The sequence below is a fragment of the Salmo trutta genome, chromosome 3, assembly GCF_901001165.1.
Source record: "Salmo trutta chromosome 3, fSalTru1.1, whole genome shotgun sequence".
NCBI classification, from domain to species: domain Eukaryota; kingdom Metazoa; phylum Chordata; class Actinopteri; order Salmoniformes; family Salmonidae; genus Salmo; species Salmo trutta.
In genome coordinates this window covers 6,374,721-6,393,716 of record NC_042959.1, presented here as the reverse complement: position 1 = coordinate 6,393,716, position 18,996 = coordinate 6,374,721, and the positions used below count along the sequence as shown (strand labels likewise).

The window sequence follows — 18,996 nt, the reverse complement described above, 5'->3', positions numbered from 1 at the left end:
GTATTCAAGAGTATACATTTATGAGGGAGCCATGTTTATTTTTTTGTGTGAAATCACAAATATATAGTCCATCCATCAATATTTATTTTCAAATACTTTAAGAAAAAAATATATGTTTTTTTTTTGTATGTTTGTGCAATACTTTTGGTACATTTTTATACAGTAGTTTTCCTTTTTATGTGCATTAAAAAAAAATCTAAGGTCAACATCTACATGGCAGTAGGATATCAAGCACCAGGCTCTGAACAATAATGGCAGGAAGTAGAGGAGCAATGAAAATAAAAGGCTCCTTAACAGCTTCTACCCACAAGCCATAAGACTGCTGAACAATTAATCGAATGGCCACCCGGACTATTTACAATCTGCATTTCAATAAAAGGAATTCATAATGCAAGCCAAGATCTAATGAAAAATGTATTTTGATTTTGTAATGAACCACTAATTTTGATTGAACAGAAAATTATTATTTGATAAAGCAGGTATGTTAGAACTACTTACATAACATAGGCCTATAATATTCAAAAAGGAAATAAAAGTAAAAAAGGTCTTCTGGCTGTTTTTACATTCAGAAGAGTTACAAAAAAACCATGATTTATATACACAACATTATTCAAAACGTTAAACATGCAGGGCTAGCTGGAAAACTTTGGCAACACATTAAGTGCAACAGATTAACAAAACTCCAACAGATCTTCCTACGCTGGCTTCAGTGTGGACAGATGACTCGTTCATCAGAGGACTAGTCTCAGTGCTTCAATCCTGGTACGAATTCTTGCGCTTCAGGGTTCAAATTGCTGTTAACCTAAACAGAAAAAAAACACGAGGGAAAATGTCATCAAAGCTTACAGAGATTATTCAATCCAAACAAATGGCGATGTCATAGGCCGACTATTTGTACAGTATGTTCCAGCCTGTGCCATCTTGACAAAAATCATACTTTATACTTATGCTAAAATGTTTATTCGATTCTACTGAGCCATTTACTTCCTGTTCGTATTCTTATCTTTTATTATTTCTTATTGTTGTTGCATTGTCGACAAGGAACCTGCAAGTAAGCATTTCATTGGATGGTGTATCCCTTGTGTATCCCGTACATACGACTAATAAAACTTGAAACTAGAACAAGATATATATGTGCTATCTATATATATTTATAGATATAAGATATATATGCCGTGATTGGGAGTCCCATAGGGCGGCGCACAATTGGCCCAGTGTCATCCGGGTTTGGCCCGGGGTAGGCCGTCATTGTAAATAAGAATTTGTTCTTAACTGACTTGCCTAGTTATATATATATATATATATATATATATATATATATATATATATATATATTAAAGCCTCAGAAACACAGGCTTTTCACGAGTTGATGAGAACAGATTTGGAAGGATGGCCACACGAGACTAGCCTGGCTAGCCGCCTGATCCTGCACGTTTACATGAATGGATCCCTACACGCAGAGGTAATCATTCTGGTATTTACGAGGCTAACACGAAACTGGGACTAGGCCAACTAAAATGGCTACTTTCCACAGACTTAACTTTCATAAAACCTGGACAAACAAAACAACTCTGAAACATTTACCGCCAGGTCGTCGTCGACGATGCCTGTGTCACTGAGGACCAGTAGGTTTAGTTGGTCCTGGAGCTGACCGAGGGTTGGAGGGAGATCTCTGGCTGGGATGAACCATTCGTTCTCCTCTTCCTCCAACATCTCCTGGAAACACTGCTCAATGAACTCCTCCTCCCACAGTTCCTCCTCAATCTGTGGAAAAAGCATTCAACATACTTTAGACACCCAACTCTTCGTAACACTATCAATTAAATAAATAACGATACATTACCATTACAAAAATAGGTATTTCTTTGTGTGTGGTGTAGGCATGAGAAATTACATCAACTAGCTACCTAATCTAGTACATCATCAATAGACAGAATAAGTAGAGGACCTGTCTGTTGAATTCCTCCTCGTTCTCCATCCACATGTATTCAGCAAAGGGATTGTCATCATTGATGAACTGTCCATGTAGGATCAATTCTATGTTGCTGAGGCTTGGTGTGTTGTTGATGCGACTTGGGTCTTTCATTTTGGCTGTAACCAAGACAAGTTAGCTATATCTGCAAAAACAGAACAACAGGAATAAGACAATATTTCAGAACACAGTAATAATAAGACACAGAAATAAACAACCAACGACTAGGGGAAAACACACAGTACAGTTCAAAATGCTAAGTATGACAACAGCGTAGCTATCTACAGACACGTGTTGTCTGCCTTTGTTATTAAGACGACTCGATATAAAGTCTAAAAGCAGCAAGTAAGGACACTCATTTCTGTTTTATACGGACCACAGCAATGTCATATATCTCTACGATATTTCACAACGGTGAAATTACCCGGTGAAATTTCAAAGCTGGAGGTGTAAGTTGAACTCAGATCGTGTAAAGAATGGCTGCTGGGGATGTTTGTTTACATGCTGAAGAAATCATGTGACCCTCCCACGTGATTAGTGCGCAGACTCCCTGGCTCGCTACAGCGTCATCACCCCCCCTGCGCAGGTAAGGACAATAAACACTGAGCTCCTTAACCACGGAAAAAACGTCCTTTTCAATAGAAAATAACAAACGTTACAAAATTACAACTATATATTGTTTTCATAGAACTCCAATTTTTGTTGTTGTTGTTGTAGCATATAATGTACATCTCATCGTGAAAACATGCAGCTAAATGCCGCCATTAAATTAGCTTAGCAAGCTAACTAGGCCAGAGGCCTTTCAGATCAAATATGTTGGTTCTGTTGTTGCATATTAACATTTAGTTAGTTGCTATCATCTTCAAAACAACGTTTTTATATCTAATACGGACAGAATTAAGCAAATATTCACACACTGAGTGCAGATGTTTTTGGCTGCACAGCTGCAGTACAGACGAAAGCTGTTGCGGTTAGCTGCATCTCGTGTTAGCTAGCAACTTTTTTTTTTTAAGATGGATAGCTAATGTTGCGATACATTCTCTATACTCTTGTCTTTGCTATAGCTTGATCCAAGTCTTTCCTGATCAGAGACTGGATCCAAATTCCATTTTTATCACAAACCCCACTGCTCATTGTAACCTAGTAGCTACAAATTTTAGCTCTTCAAGTTGTGTCCACTCGGCCTATTCTGTTTCATCTGATAAAGTGTGAGCATTGTCCTTGTTTTATGAAGATCAAACTTGGGTTAATCAATCTTCTTTTCTGGCTATGACATACAGTTCATGATATACAGTATCTTCCTCTACTTTCGTATGAGGTCAATTCACGTCTGAATCTTTGCTGTACTTTTCCCTCCTTTTCTGTGAGTTGTCTCTCTTCAATGCTTTGTAAATGATTCTTCCTGTTTCTTTCATATAAACCTAACAGTCTGATTCTGAACACAGTTCAATTGACTACTATTTGAATTGGGCCCTCCTCTCTACACTTGCTATCTGTACATTGTAGGCTAACTGAACCTGGCTGCGGACAGTGTTGTTTGCACCTCCATGTCCCCATGCTAACTGTGGAGTAGGGTGGCAGACAAGAACTTACACCCTACACTTTCACCATTATGTTTCTGCAGAAATATTCCATCAGATGAAGAGGAGAGTTTTCCTTTTCCTCATCCACATTGACTTGTTGCCACGTCGTTGTCTCTTTTTGAATTGACTGAATCTTCCCTTCGATCAAAGACTTAAATTGGCCCTCCCTTAACTGCTTCCTTATTCTGTTCTTGTACCGTGAAGTCTCACGTTGAGTTAGTTTAGAGCACGTCAGCCATTTTGAGAGTGGCCATGTCCCAGAAGATTCCATCTGATACCTCTCAGAAAGGCTTTGCTGTGGGACGCGGGCTCCTGGCTGCTGCTGAGACCCTCAACTTCAGCATGAATGAACAGCGTTCAGACAGCCTCCATCATGGCTCAACCTCCAGACAGTTGCACAGCATGTCCTCAGGTATGGGTGGTGGTGAGGGCGACCATGACCCGCAGCTGTCCCGTCGTGGTGGCAGCCACATTGGCAACTCCATGAAGCTGTTTGCCAGCTTGGGCCTGTCGCCCGCTGACCTAGACGTGCTGGCACAGATCCCAGAAGAAAACATTAGTGTGGAGTCCTTGCCTCAGCTTATAATGCAGCTTAAGAACCGGAAGGTGGATTCTGACAGACGCATGGCAGGCAACTCTAGAGGGGACCTGTCCGGGCTCTCCTCTGAGCCCGCATACAGAGCCGGCAGAGACAACTGGGATGACATGCGTGTTGGAAGACTGGGTGGTTCCATGGGGCAAGCTTCGGCCCACGCTCAGCAAGGAGACTTGGGCTACAATTCCATTCAAGACACTCCAGCTGGAAGGTATGAACTTGACTATGGCCACGGCAGTGGTGGAAGAGATCCAGGCTGGTATTCAGATCTTTCCCATGATCGCTACAGCGGTATGGGCATGGGTCCCACCTCAGCGGCAGACAGTGTCTTTATGACCAGGAGAATGGGTTCCCCGTCCCAAGGCAAAGTGCAGGACTTCTTAGGAGTTATACCTCACATGTTTCCCCATGTGTGCTCGCTTTGTGATTTTGACGTGCATTCTACCATGGTGAGTAGTAACTCCAATTCCTTTTCCACTTTACCTGTCTGTTTCATCCATCCACACACACTGTCTACTCTGATCTCAGTTTGATTGCTGCTGTCATGCACACACGGACACTTTTTCAATTCAAGACCAGAATTTATGATCAAATATTTTATCTTTTTATTATCAAGTGACGAAAGCCAATCCTACTGTACACAAAAAGTAATGGTTCAACAAGTTTATATTAGCATCATATCTCCACTTATTCAGCTTCTTTCTCCTTTTGAAGAGCCATAGTTTAATCACCCTTTGCTTTCTAATTGGTGTGGGAGCCAATTCATGTATACAGTGTATGTATTCAGTAAATCAGTCACTCACCCAGTGGTTGTCTTGGTCTGCAGGAGTGGAACCAGCACACGGATGGATTACGCCATGCAGAAAACCAGAGGCTCCTCCTGCAAATGTAAGTTACTCGTTCTATTCAAACACACTATGTTATGTATAGGCCTTTTAGCAATGAGGTTATTTTCACTAATGTTCAGATAAACACCGAAGAAGGTGATACACACTGAAACGTCTGTGTACATCTTTTCCCGTGCCTGTTGTAAAAAGAAAGGAACTTTTTTGGAGTTTTGTCTTATAATAAAAATGTGTGCTACCACCAGCCATTTTTTTACCAATATTCTCCCATGATCTTTAGGTACCCAGAATGGGATCCACACATGGCCACAAGCAGAGGGTATGTGTGTCTCCCGCCTGCGCACACACACACACACACTCGCTCTCTCTTTCTCACTTTCTCTTTCTTGGGCTCCCGAGTGGCGCAGCGGTCTAAGGCACTGCATCTCAGTGCTAGAGGCGTCACTACATACACCCTGGTTCGAATCCAGGCTGTATCACAACCGGCTGTGATTGGGAGTCCTATAGGGCGACGCACAATTGGCCCAGCTTCTTCCTAGTTTGGCCGGTGTAGGCCGTCATTCTAGATAAGAATTTGTGCTTAACTGACTTGCTTAGTTAAATAAAAAATTCTCACACACACATGCCGGTTGTTATAACATGTTTGCAAATATTAGTCCCAACAGTTTGTAAAGAACATAAGAACACAGTAAACCAGAACCTTTCAGGGGGTTAAAGAACATAAGAACACAGTAAACCAGAACCTTTCAGGTGGTTAAAGAACATAAGAACACAGTAAACCAGAACCTTTCAGGTGGTTAAAGAACATAAGAACACAGTAAACCAGAACCTTTCAGGTGGTTAAAGAACATAAGAACACAGTAAACCAGAACCTTTCAGGTGGTTAAAGAACATAAGAACACAGTAAACCAGAACCTTTCAGGTGGTTAAAGAACATAAGAACACAGTAAACCAGAACCTTTCAGGGGGTTAAAGAACATAAGAACACAGTAAACCAGAACCTTTCAGGGGGTTAAAGAACATAAGAACACAGTAAACCAGAACCTTTCAGGGGGTTAAAGAACATAAGAACACAGTAAACCAGAACCTTTCAGGGGGTTAAAGAACATAAGAACACAGTAAACCAGAACCTTTCAGGGGGTTAAAGAACATAAGAACACAGTAAACCAGAACCTTTCAGGTGGTTAAAGAACATAAGAACACAGTAAACCAGAACCTTTCAGGTTGTTAAAGAACATAAGAACACAGTAAACCAGAACCTTTCAGGTGGTTTGATGTTAAAGAGCAACTACCCTAAAAAAACGACTTCTCATTTTGAAAACAGGCTGTGTGGCATCAATATGAGTGTGAAACATTTATTAGAATGTCAAAATTTACTACAAAGTATAAATAGAATCATTTTGGTCATAAAGTCAGTCTTGTCCAAAACAGTTTTGTGAGACTTGCAGTCGTGACTGCATCACAACATAAATGAAAGTTGGCTTTGTTTTAATCCTGCCCACAGCTGGCAGCACACTAGTAATCATCAATTCGGAGTGCAGTTGCACGCCACCTGATCGTAATGCCTGTGGTAAATCAGGGTTGACTTTGGATATCCATATGGGCTAGTTGGGGACCATCGGTAAATTACACAATGTACATGGGACTATATGTTAAAATCCAAATTTCAATGACTTAAAAACCTCAAATACTGAAAGCATTTAATGAGAACTAAAAGGTATGCAACATGAAAATATTGTCTCATTTACATTGTGTAATTTATTGACGGTCTATAACTAGCCCCGGAGATAGGCTATCCAAAGTCAAAGCAAATTTACCACGGTCGCACACCAGACTGCTAAAGTTAATTGTGGAAATAATTTGTCTAACTCTTCCCATCTGTGAACACACACACACACACACACGAGACACCCACATCAAACCACACCCTGAAACCAACTAGCGTTTGAATTCAGTAATGGCCGCTACCATTTCTTAATTAACCAAATCTAAAATGAGGCTAAATCAGGAAGTGCAGTTGCACGTTTAAATACGTGGATGAATCAGTCTTGTATAATAGTAGACTGAATCTCATGTTTGTCCCTTTTCAGAGGTGGGTCTCATCTACTGGAGACCACCAATCAATCAGCCGGTCTCCTGGGACCAATCCCCATGGGCGGTGGGCAGCAGGCTGGAGGAGGTCGCATGAGCTCCGGCTGGGGTAATTCTGTGTTTGTGTGAAAGATTACGTCTGTGTCTGAAATGGCACCCTATTCCCTTTTAGTGCACTACTTTTGATTAGGGTCCCATAGGGCTCTGGCCAAAAGTAGTGCACTACTTCCTTATTAATGGGTTCTGGCCAAAAGTAGTGCACTATATAGGGAATAGGGTGCATTTTCGCACGCAACCAAGGTATGCTTATTGCTTTCACTTACTGGTGATTTTTTTTGTATTCATTACCATGTTATCATTATCATTGAAGGGCAAGGCCTAGTTCACCCAAATTACATATTGGCTTCCTGACCCTGTAATCACTCTATAGACCAAGTAAGCTAGCAATCCATGTTTGCTTTTGTTTAGCTGGCCACTGTTGTAATTTAAGTGACTGTGGGTCCTTGAAAAGCCGCATATATAAAAGCCCTGTGTTATTATCATTTCGTTTAGGTGGTGGTGCTGGATCTAATATTGGAACAGGCAAGCCACATCAACACTCTATGGCACTTAAGCAGGTAATGTGTTTAATTTGTCATATTATCTTGATAAAATACAATTCTCTTTACTGTAATGCAGTGACCAAGTAACTCCTCCACAAATCAAAATGTATTTACTGGTGTGTCTTTGGTGTGAAAGTGATGGATTCAACCTGTTTTGTAACTGTTCTCATCAGATCAGAAGCAAAGTAGTGGTGGCCAAATATGAGAAGAGTCCTCTGTCTAACAAAGCCTTGTTAGCCCTGGCTGAACCCTTTGGAACTCTCTGTGAACACCTGGTTCTGAAGAACAAGGTAAAGCACGACACTTTGTGCCTGAGGTCTCAGTTATACATTTCTCACTAAATTTTGGCGTACGTGGAGATTCTAGGATTTGCGTGCGCAACAAATTATTGCGATTTATCAATCTGTCGCACGCAACATATACATATGTTTTCCACACAATAAATAAAAATTGATATGTCAGAGCCATACTATATTTCTGCACTCGTGAGCAAGCGTTACAACCTTGCCTAGAAACGCCCTCCATTCTCCTTTTAATGGTAACAAAAACGCCCTCCATTCACCTTTTTAATGGTAACAAAAACGCCCTACATTCACCTTTTAATGGTAACAAAAACGCCCTCCATTCACCTTTTTAATGGTAACAAAAACGCCCTCCATTCACCTTTTTAATGGTAACAAAAACGCCCTCCATTCACCTTTTTAATGGTAACAAAAACGCCCTCCATTCACCTTTTTAATGGTAACAAAAACGCCCTCGTTTGCTCTATGATTTGGAACAAGACCATGACAGTTTCTAAAGCGCAATAGCAAATTATCACATTTTTGTAGAGGTGTGGGCAGAATGTTTAGAATTTTTTGCAGTGGCTTTGAAACTCAAATGCATGCTGCCTATAGAGGGTGCCAAACACTGGCTGTGCATTCTGTAAGAGTTATTGGCCTATTGAACAATTTTAAAGTAAATGCTACAGCCAACACTTCTATACAAAAATATGAATTGTTGTTCAATATTTACTTTATCAATACGTTGTTTTTCTGTCTCCTGCCTTGACGATGTCACACCTATCGCACATTTTTGGCTGATACTGATACCTGATATTTTCCTTGCCAACAAAAAAACGATATCGATAACCCATATTTAACATTTTAGCGGCCTTTTAATCATTCTAGTTAAATAGTTAACACACACATGGACGCAGTGGTCTAAGGCACTGCATCTCAGTGCAAGAGGCATCACTACAGTCCCTGGTTCGAATCCTGGCTGTATCACATCGGCCGTGATTGGGAGTCCCATAGGGCGGCGCACAATTGACCCAGCCTCATCCGTGTTTACCCGGGGTAGGCTATCATTGCAAATAAGAATGTGTTCTTAACTGACTTGCCTAGTTAAAGGTTACACACACCACACTGACCAAAAAGTTATTTTGTTGGCATTTACGTATGTCCCCATCACCAGTAAAACATAATCAAAACCTATTTCTTTAACTTACTTGCTGTGCTGTTTGGTTGTTCATTTGTTCAGTCGTTTCATTCTCAACCAGGATTTCTATGAAACGTCGTTTGGGTCTTTGTGTATCAAAACAGATACACGTCAAATAGCGTGTCAAATAAGCTTGTTGACCAATCAGGACCTGAATAACTGTACGTCACAATAATAATTTAACTCGTTCATTCATTTTTTATGTAGTTATTACACATTGATTACACTATCACTCGTATTTCATGTCATAATGATTCATCGATATGCTGGTAAAGTTGCTGGTCGTAAAAAAAAGCTAGCTCATGGATGTTCTTCCCCAAAAACATAGCAAAATGACATCTGTTTCAGTAGCTATATAGTTAGCTAGCTAACTATATAGCTAGGTGTCATCTTAAATAACCCTAATTTATAAGACAGTTCTTATTTGATTAATGGTGGTCGGACCCATCTATGTGAAGCTAGCCACAATAAGGATTAGCCACAGTAGTGGACTTCAAAATGTAATTGACAGTGATGCAAGGGAATACAAGTAGTAGAATTATGCCATAATTTAATAGATCATGCTAAACGAGGTTGGAATGTTATATAAAATCAACAAAATACATTAATTTGTTAATTTGACAAAAATCTGTTGAAATCACACTGGATGTATTATACTTTAGAATTGCATTGGGGACATACTTATTTCACTGTACAGCCTTACCTATGGATTGCGGATCAATGACATGGGGTATCAATCTACTCAGTGACACCCAGAGAACATTAGCATCGTAGCTCTTATTGTGGGACTCTGAAACAACTATGAATTGAGCCACATTTATTGTCAACCTATGTGTATTGAACACTATTCCCGAGGAAAAACAATACTGCTTGGATGTTTTGGAGTCTGATAACTCTGAGGAGGACGTTGGGAAAATATATATTGGGTATTAAATAGACTGTTACCCCCATTTTATTGATCCCCAATCCTTAGGTAAAGTTATACAGTGCAATATGAATGTCAATACACACAATAGGCTGACTGGGGAGGTGATTTCACACAGTCACAGTCCCGAGATAAGAGCTACAACGCTAATATTTGCATAAACTCTTCACCATTGTGTTCTGTGGGTGTCAGAGTATACTGATACCCCATTTCATTGCTTCACATTCCAACCTTGTTTAACATTATCTAGTCTAAATATGACATGATTCCACCAAATGTAACCTTCTGCATCACTTTCAAAGAGGTACTTTTCTTTTGAAGGCAAACCGCAAATGCCACTATTGTGCCTAATCCTTATTTTGGCTAACTTCACAACACAGAACCCGGTCCGGTCGAGCCTCACTAGCCAGATGAAGCTCGCTGGCTGTCTATAATGTTAGCTTTGGGCAACATGGTTATGTAGCTGGCTAGCTATTTATTTTCATGAACTGAAGTTCAATTTCAATAGGCAAACAACAAGTGGCTACCTAGCTAAAACTTCCTCACAAGGATTCCTAAATCATTGCTAAGAATTGGGAAAATGACTGCAGTTTCTACTGGTCATTGTTTTCAGGCTGGTTGTATTGGTGCTAGCTAGCTACCCCAAAAGTTGCGGTCGAACAAATAATGCTTTATTACTAACGCGGTATTGTAAACACATCGTTCGTGGCCGGTGTTTGCTTGTTTGCAGACTTTTTTTGTACAGCTTTGTCAGTGCTACTGATAGTAGTGATGGCACTTGGCTTGCACGTGCAAATTCAGAACACACAACATTCTATAATAGAACTGTGTTATTTGACGTGTCAAATTGAAAGCTTATTTAACGTGTCAAATAGTGTTATTGTCAAATAGTGTTATTTGACATGTATCTTTTTTGACACGCAAAGACCCAACCGGCGTTCCATAGTATGTCGTGAAGCTAATAGCAGTGACGCTATTACTGTTTAACTCCGGTAGGGAAACATCTGAACAATAACGCACTTGGTAACGTTACTGCGTACCGGTGCTCGACCAGTCGCGAAAGCCAACATCACCCACGACAGAGAATGGTTGATTGTCAAGGGCAATGAATTCCATTATCTTGACGTTAATGGATTTCCCCTTTGAGTTGTCTTGCTAAAATGTTCTTACTCTTTGAAATGAGTGTTCGACGTGTTGACTGCTCGATCCACACAGCAGACATTGTGGGCTAGGTTAGGAATGCTGTGTTGCACGTGTAGCGCAAAATTTTACGTGGCGTCATTCCGTCATGTACATTATATAGGTATGCACGTCAGCTTTGATAACGGTTTTTCACATCGTCGTTAAACTAGACATCGGGCCGATACTGGTGTTGGCATTTTTATCTAATATCGTCCGATTCCGATATGTTCACCGATATATCGTGCATCCCTGGTGGGAATAAACCAGTAACGTATTGCAGTACAACGGAAATCAACGTGAACTCCACTTTGAATAACAGAGTAACTGTCTGTGAAGATTTAGGTTTAAAAAAAAAAAAAAAACTAAAACTTGACTTGTACTTATTGCCTCATTTAACAGAAGTAAACAGATGGCATTGTATTAGAGCACCTGCTGACTGGTCCTGTAGGGTTCATGGTGTGTATTCCTACTCCACAGGCCTTTTTAGAAATGGAGACTCATAAGGAAGCTAGGGATGTGGTGAGCTACTACCAGCAGAACCCAGCGGTGTTGAATGGGAAACAAATCACCCTTTATCTGTCCAAAGAACTCATGGTGATTCAGGTAATATTGGAATGCCCTTATTCATCTATTTTCATTAGTTTTGCCTGTATCTATCTGCTGTGTAGATTTGAAATACTTCAAATCACTCAGCTGCGTTTCTAACTTCGCTGACCGTTAACTACCCCCATTCAATTCAAGCAGTGATCATGCATGCAGATCAGCAGACGTAATATTGTCCTCTTTCTGAATACAGAAAGACAGCAGAACTGAGAGAATCAACCGGGAGGCGAAACAAGGCAAAGAGCCAGCGGCAGCGAACCAATCGCAGGTAGTCTTCTTCTCCAACTTGCCGCGTGAGAATGAGAAGAAGCAGGAACTCCTCACCATCGCGCGGCGCTTCGGCATCGTGAAGAAACACTTGTTTCTAACTGAAGAGGTAAAAGTTACTCTTCTGTTTGTATAAAAATCATACTAATGTATGGATGATAGCGTCTGCTAAATTGCACATGTTAATTGTATTATATTATTCTCAGTATTTTTGTATTTATTTCTGGATGTGTCATGAATGCTTAAAATGTATCGTTAGCATTCGTCTTCCAAGGCTTTTGTTCAGCTGGGGTCTGCAGAGGATGCTGAGATGTTGGTGAAGTACTACACTCTGAATCCGCTGACCATCCAGGGAAAGAGTGTCCGCTTAAACATCTGTACCAAGTACAAGACCTTAAAGTAAGAATTCCAAGATTGATTCAGTGCTTCATTATTATGTTAGAGGACTTAGTTGTCCTTTTTTTTCACAGAGCTTTCTGGACTGATTGTTGTCTGTCTGTAACAGTGTGAGTAATCGCTCCAACAAAATGATGGATGACAAGAGAAGGAGAAGGAGCAGTAGTACTGGGCCCAAAGACAAATCTTCCTCCTCCAAGAGCACCAAATCGTCCTCTTCTTCTAGCAGCAAAGCCAAAGAGGACACGAAGGAACCACCAAAAGGAGAGGACGGCGGGTCAGGGAGACAGCGAGAGGGGTCAGGGAGAGAGGGTGAGGGAGTGGGATCAGGGGACGTGGTGGCTGGTGTGATAGAGGGAGATAAAGCTGAGGAGTATGAAGGAGAGGGAGACCAGGGTTCACATGATGTTGGGCCGTCAGCGGACAATGCTGAAGCCGTGACGGAAGACCCAGAAACTGCTGCCAACACCAGTCTGGAATCGCAGGAGGAGAAAGAACCTGCTCCGGACTCAGATGACGTTCCGAGCACTGCCAAGGTTCTGAGCAGTAGTGATGTCACAGAGAAGGCTGAGGGGTCAGAGGTGGAGGAAGGGACTGTCCCTGGTCCAGAGGAGAAAGCAGAGCCTGAGAGTGAACAGATGGAAACTGAAGCCACTACAGATGAGCCAGAAACCGAGGACAAGGATGACTCGCCGTCGGCAGGGCCAGCAGAGAGCTCAGAGATGCATGAAGAACAGTTACCTGCAGATCAGGTTGGTCAAAAACAGAAAACTTTTATAGTTCAAGAAAATATTATATTTGTCTTGCTTACAAGTTGGCGCTACTCTTGTGTTTTGTTCAGTTTGAGACTAAGTTCTGTTGAGCACAATTACTTATCTGCCTTTTCTGATTGTTGTCCATATTGTAAACATATATTTAGAATATTTAACTAATATGTCCACATATATTTAGAATATGTAACCAATTTCTCAAGATATATATAGAATCTGTAACTAATATGTTGACATACACTACCGTTTAAAAGTTTAGGGTCACTTAGAAATGTCCTTGTTTTTGAAAGAAAAGCACATTTTTGGTCCATTTTAAAATAACATCAAATTGATCAGAAATACAGTGTAGACATTGTTAATGTTGTAAATGACGATTGTAGCTGGAAACGGCTGATTTTTTTAATGGAATATCTACATAGGTGTACAGATGCCCATTATCAGCAACCATCACTCCTGTGTTCCAATGGCACGTTGTGTTAGCTAATCCAAGTTTATCATTTTAAAAGGCTAATTGATCATTAGAAAACCCTTTTGCAATTATGTTAGCACAGCTGAAAACTGTTGTTCTGATTAAAGAAGCAATAAAACTGGCCAAGAAACTGAAGATCTCGTACAACGCTGTGTACTACTCCCTTCACAGAACAGCGCAAACTGGCTCTAAACAGAATAGAAAGAGGAGTGGGAGGCCCCGGTGCACAACTGAGCAAGAGGACAAGTACATTCATGTCTAGTTTGAGAAACAGACGCCTCACAAGTCCTCAACTTGCAGCTTTATTAAATAGTACCTGCAAAACACCTGTCTCAACGTCAACAGTGAAGAGGTGTCTCCGGGATGCTGGCCTTCTAGGCAGAGTTGCAAAGAAAAAGCCATATCTCAGACTGGCCAATAAAAAAATGTATTAAGATGGGTAAAGGAACACAGACACTGGACAGAAGAACTCTGCCTAGAAGGCAGAGTTTCTTGGCAATTTCTCGCATAGAATAGCCTTCATTTCTCAGAACAAGAATAGACTGACGAGTTTCAGAAGAAAGGTCTTTGTTTCTGGCCATTTTGAGCCTGTAATCGAACCCACAAATGCTGATGCTCCAGATACTCAACTAGTCTAAAGAAGGACAGTTTTATTGCTTCTTTAATCAGAACAACAGTTTTCAGCTGTGCTAACATAATTGCAAAAGGGTTTTCTAATGATTAATTAGCCTTTTATAATGATAAACTTGGATTAGCTAACACAACGTGCCATTGGAACACAGGAGTGATGGTTGCTGATAATGGACATCTGTACACCTATGTAGATATTCCATTAAAAAATCAGCCGTTTCCAGCTACAATCGTCATTTACAACATTAACAATATCTACACTGTATTTCTGATCAATTTGATGTTATTTTAAATGGGTAAAAAATGTGCTTTTCTTTCAAAAACAAGAACATTTTCTAAGTGACCCCAAACTTTTGAATGGTAATGAACATGTAACTTATATGTTGACGTACATGTTGTTCCTTTCCGACAGGAGGAGGGCAGCATGGAGCAGGATTTCCCAGAGAACATGGATGACTTTGTGACTCTGGATGAGCTGGCAGAGGACGAGGACTTGGAGAGACAGGACTCCTCATCCAAAGAAAAATACTCATCTTCAAGTAAACAACATTAACTTCACCTCTAGCATGATATTTCATTTAGGATGATTGATGACAGCGCCTGTGGAATTGATAAACCCATTGGTACGGTGTCGGCCCACATAAAATAGGCTACAGCAACTATTGTTGAAAAAGGAAACAGTTGTGTAATTCTCTCTCTCATTCTCTCTTTGCAGGAAGCTCTAAGAAAATTGGGGGATTGAGAGTGGTCAACGTTGTGGGCTTTAAACGAGCCTATGGTTTTCTGAACGAGATCTTGGCCCTGGCCAAACCCTTCGGTACAGTAGTTCAGCACCTGGTGCTTGACGTGAGACCTGAGGTAAAGTTAGTTGGTTGATTTTATTAGTTAATTAATTTGACAGTGAAGCAAAAACAGTATGATGGACGTCAACATCTAACCATTTGTGTATCTTTTTTGTTGTTGTTGGTGAATCTAGGCCTTTCTGCAACTCACTTCGGAAGAAGAGGCGAAAGCAATGGTCAATTTCTACAGTGGGAATGTAACACCAACGGTGTGTGGGAAATCTGTGAAAATCTACCATTCACAGACATACGCTACCATTCAGGTGAGCTCCGTACATAAAGATTCCATTTGCCAACCTTCTACTGTAGAACTTCTTTGTAATGTTCCTGTTCTTCTTGCAGAGTGGGAGAGTGGTATACGTGGGACAGATTCCACACTTCAAATCCTCTGATGCCTCCCTCCTGAAAATTGCTGAACCGTTCGGCAAAGTGAGACGCTATTTTCTGAACAGATCTCGCAACGAGGTAATTGAATATTAATTCAATATTTTGTTCTCTCTTCAGCTACAGAGCTTTTTTTGGAATGCCTCATGGGTGAATGAGTGGGATACGGTAGAAATCACATGTTTATTCTTTAATTTCTAGTGTTTCATTGAGATGGAACGTGGAGAGGACGCTGAGAGAATGGCTGAGACCTACAAGGACACGCCCCCTAAATTGGAAGGCAAGCGGCTAACGGTGTACGTGAGCAGGAAGTACAAACAACTCAAATACGGGTGAGTCAAACTAAACAGTTGGTGTATTTGGTGTGAGCATTGTACACTTCAAGTTATTTTTGTCACTACTAAATACTTCTCTTTGTACTGTATGTAATGTAACATATGTAATGTCCTTAAACCAAATTGCCCTTCTGGGACAATAAAGTTGAATTGAAATGAAATGTTCTTTCCCACACTAGACACCGACCACCAGCCCCTGACTCCGAGGAGAAGGAGAAGAGGCCGTCGAAGAGGGAGCGATCAGGCAGTGAAACAAGCTCCCATAGGAGCTCAGCAGCCAAAAGCTCAGCCAAACAGGATGAAGAACCTCCAGTCAAGAAGTCCAGAGAGGAGACGGCATCTTCATCAGCAGACGAGCCTGACAAGGAGAAGATGGTGGAGGCGCCCACTGAGCAGAGTGAGGTAGAGGTTAGGAAGGAGGAGGAGGGGGTCCAGGGGGAATACGGTCAACCCTCTGAGAACTCAACTGTACACGAAATAGACACTGACATGGTAAGTTTATCTGGTGTAGGTTGTTCTGAAATGGCACCATATTCACATAGGACTGTGAGCCGTATTAACACACTATGGGGCTTTGGTCAAACGTAGTTTGCTGTTATCATCAGCAATCCCTCAGTGATGATCTGATGGGGAAGTTGACACCATTTTGGGATGTAATCCGAGGCAGTTTTAGTTTGTCAACCAAAAGTAGTAACTTAAGGAACTGACGGTCTATTGCTCTACGCTGTAGAACATAAAAACGGAGGAAAACGAGGCACCCATTTCCATAGTGAGTGTGAGAAGCGTTGAGGAGAATGGAGAGACCGCTAGCACACCATCCCAGGCCGAGGGGAAGCTTTCATCAACCACCCCGGTTCCTCTGGGGCCTTATGAGCCTAACAACCCAGTGGGTAAGGACATGCTGAGATTAATACTCTTTAGAGGGAAAGGGATTTCTGTGTGTTTAGTACAACCTTTTTTTAATAACATATAGAATAACCATCTTTTTCCGTGAGGCAACTTCTTATCTTGTCTAAAACATAAACATTAGAACTATATATGTACTGTATATTTCACACGTTACATCCTAACATCATAGTGACTCTGTTGCCTGATTGCAGGTGTTGAATATGTGAAGATGGGGTACTACTGTAGAGTCTGTTTCCTGTTCTATTCCAATGAGGAGACAGCCAAGAAGGTTCACTGCAGCAGTCAATCTCACTACCAAAAACTCAAGGTAAACATATACATTTACATTTTAGTCATTTAGCAGACGCTCTTATCCAGAGCGACTTACAGTAGTGAATGCATACGTTTCATTTTTTTTTCTCCGTACTGGTCCCCCGTGGGAATCGAACCCACAACCCTGGCGTTGCACACACCATGCTCTACCAACTGAGCCACACGGGATATACAATGTTTTAGTCAATTATCAGATATACCAAAATATCTAAGCAGTCATTTAAAGCTCTGACACAGAACACACCAATACGTCTCTCACTTGGTATCAAACAGTGTTCAGCTTAAGAACAATTATATCCTCTGAAACATAAATGAAGTCCTTTTTTTTTATTTTCAGAAACATCTGGAAAAAGAGAAGGCCAAAGCTCAAAGTAGCACAGGGATGAAGACTCCTGTGTAGGATTTTACACGTGTCGAACTGTTGATCAAGTGTTCATGCATGGATAGAGTTAGTTTGTAACCCTAGAGTGGATGTTTCGGCAGTTTTTTTTTAGGCTTTCATGTTTAGCTATAGAGCTTTAAGTTTTACTTTTAACCAATGCACTGTACCAGGAGGAACCAACTATGAAGGGATCTGGAGAATGTATTGAGTTTTGTATGCCTGGTTTTGTTTGTTTTCTGACAACTCATCTTGCTATAAATGTAAGTGCAAGATGCATTTTTTGATTTATATTAAAGTCGTAGGACTACATCCCTCTCAGATGCTGGTCTTTTGTTCACCAACTGTTGTGATGCAGAGATGAGGAACAATGTAACCAGTTATTTTAGGGTTAGAGTCTAAAATAAGGAGCTTGGTTGATCATTTGAACTTATAGATGCCTCCCATGCAGACATTCAGATAATTGCATTGCTTGGTTGAGGAAGTACACTGATCAAAAATATAAACGTAACATGTAAAGTGTTGTTCCCATGTTTCAAGAGCTGAAATAAAAGATCCCAGGAATTTTCCATACCCACAAAAAGCTTATTTCTCTCAAATGTTGTGCACAAATTTGTTTACATCCCTGTTAGTGAGCATTTCTCCTTTACCAAGATAATCCATCCATCTGACATGTGTGTCATATCAAAAAGCTGATTAAACGGCATGATCATTACACAGGTGCATCTTGTGCTGTGGACAATAAAAGGCCACTCTAAAATGTGCAGTTTTGTCACACAACACAATGCCACAGATGTCTCAAGTTTTGAGGCAGTGTGAAATTGGCATGAATGTCCACCAGAACTGTTGCCAGAGAATTGAATGTTAATTTCTCTACCATAAGCCACCTCCAACGTCATTTCAGAGAATTTGGCATTACGTCCAACCGGCCTCACACCCGCAGACCACGTGTAACCACGCCAGCCCAGAAACTCCATTTCTGGCTTCTTCACCTGCGGGATGAACTCGAACAGCTGATAAAACTGGGTTTGCACAACTGAAGAAATTCTGCAGAAACCGTCTCAGGGAAGCTCATCTGCATCACCAGGGTCTTGACCTGACTGCAGTTTGGCGTTGTAACAGACTTCAGGTTTTAAGAAATGTTTTGCAAATTGATTAAAAATAAAAAAACATAGCTTATTTAAATAAGTATTCAGACCGTTTGCTATGAGCTTTAAATTTGAGCTCAGGTGCATCCAGTTTCCATTGATCATCCTTGAGATGTTTCTACAACTTGATTGGAGTCCACCTGTGGTAAATTCAATTGATTGGACATGATTTGGAAAGGCACACAGCTGTCTAAATAAGGTCCCACAGTTGACAGTGAATGTCAGAGCAAAAACCAAGCCATGAGGTTGAAGGAATTGTCCGTAGAGCTCAGAGACAG

General features: G+C 40.9%; 2 protein-coding genes across 5 annotated transcripts; one reads left to right on the top strand and one right to left on the bottom strand.

The window, feature by feature from the left end:
- Positions 1-66: 66 nt before the first annotated feature.
- On the bottom strand, positions 67-2,500 carry LOC115167170 (polyadenylate-binding protein-interacting protein 2). Of its 2 annotated transcripts, none has more exons than XM_029721337.1 (4): positions 2,397-2,500; positions 1,949-2,117; positions 1,585-1,764; positions 67-802 (listed from the first exon to the last, which is right to left on the bottom strand). In XM_029721337.1, the coding sequence occupies exons 2-4, from the start codon at positions 2,084-2,086 to the stop codon at positions 746-748; spliced, it is 375 nt and encodes a 124-aa protein (XP_029577197.1). In that variant the 5' UTR covers positions 2,087-2,117; positions 2,397-2,500; the 3' UTR covers positions 67-745. The 2 variants fall into 2 exon arrangements, with proteins under 2 accessions (XP_029577197.1, XP_029577207.1); XM_029721347.1 differs by having other exon boundaries at positions 2,349-2,457.
- A 12-nt stretch (positions 2,501-2,512) lies between these two features.
- Positions 2,513-18,153, top strand: LOC115167155 (matrin-3). 3 transcript variants are annotated; one of them, XM_029721314.1, is made up of 20 exons: positions 2,513-2,558; positions 3,597-4,599; positions 4,977-5,038; positions 5,276-5,314; positions 7,086-7,195; positions 7,639-7,703; positions 7,862-7,978; positions 11,752-11,877; positions 12,071-12,253; positions 12,404-12,543; positions 12,650-13,292; positions 14,822-14,948; positions 15,125-15,267; positions 15,386-15,514; positions 15,594-15,716; positions 15,837-15,967; positions 16,150-16,462; positions 16,701-16,860; positions 17,071-17,186; positions 17,529-18,153. In XM_029721314.1, exons 2-20 carry the CDS (start codon positions 3,808-3,810, stop codon positions 17,589-17,591), a joined length of 3,582 nt encoding a protein of 1,193 aa, XP_029577174.1. In that variant the 5' UTR covers positions 2,513-2,558; positions 3,597-3,807; the 3' UTR covers positions 17,592-18,153. The 3 variants fall into 3 exon arrangements, with proteins under 3 accessions (XP_029577174.1, XP_029577183.1, XP_029577166.1); XM_029721323.1 differs by lacking the exon at positions 2,513-2,558 and having other exon boundaries at positions 2,565-4,599; positions 12,419-12,543; XM_029721306.1 differs by lacking the exon at positions 2,513-2,558 and having other exon boundaries at positions 2,565-4,599.
- Positions 18,154-18,996: the final 843 nt, after the last annotated feature.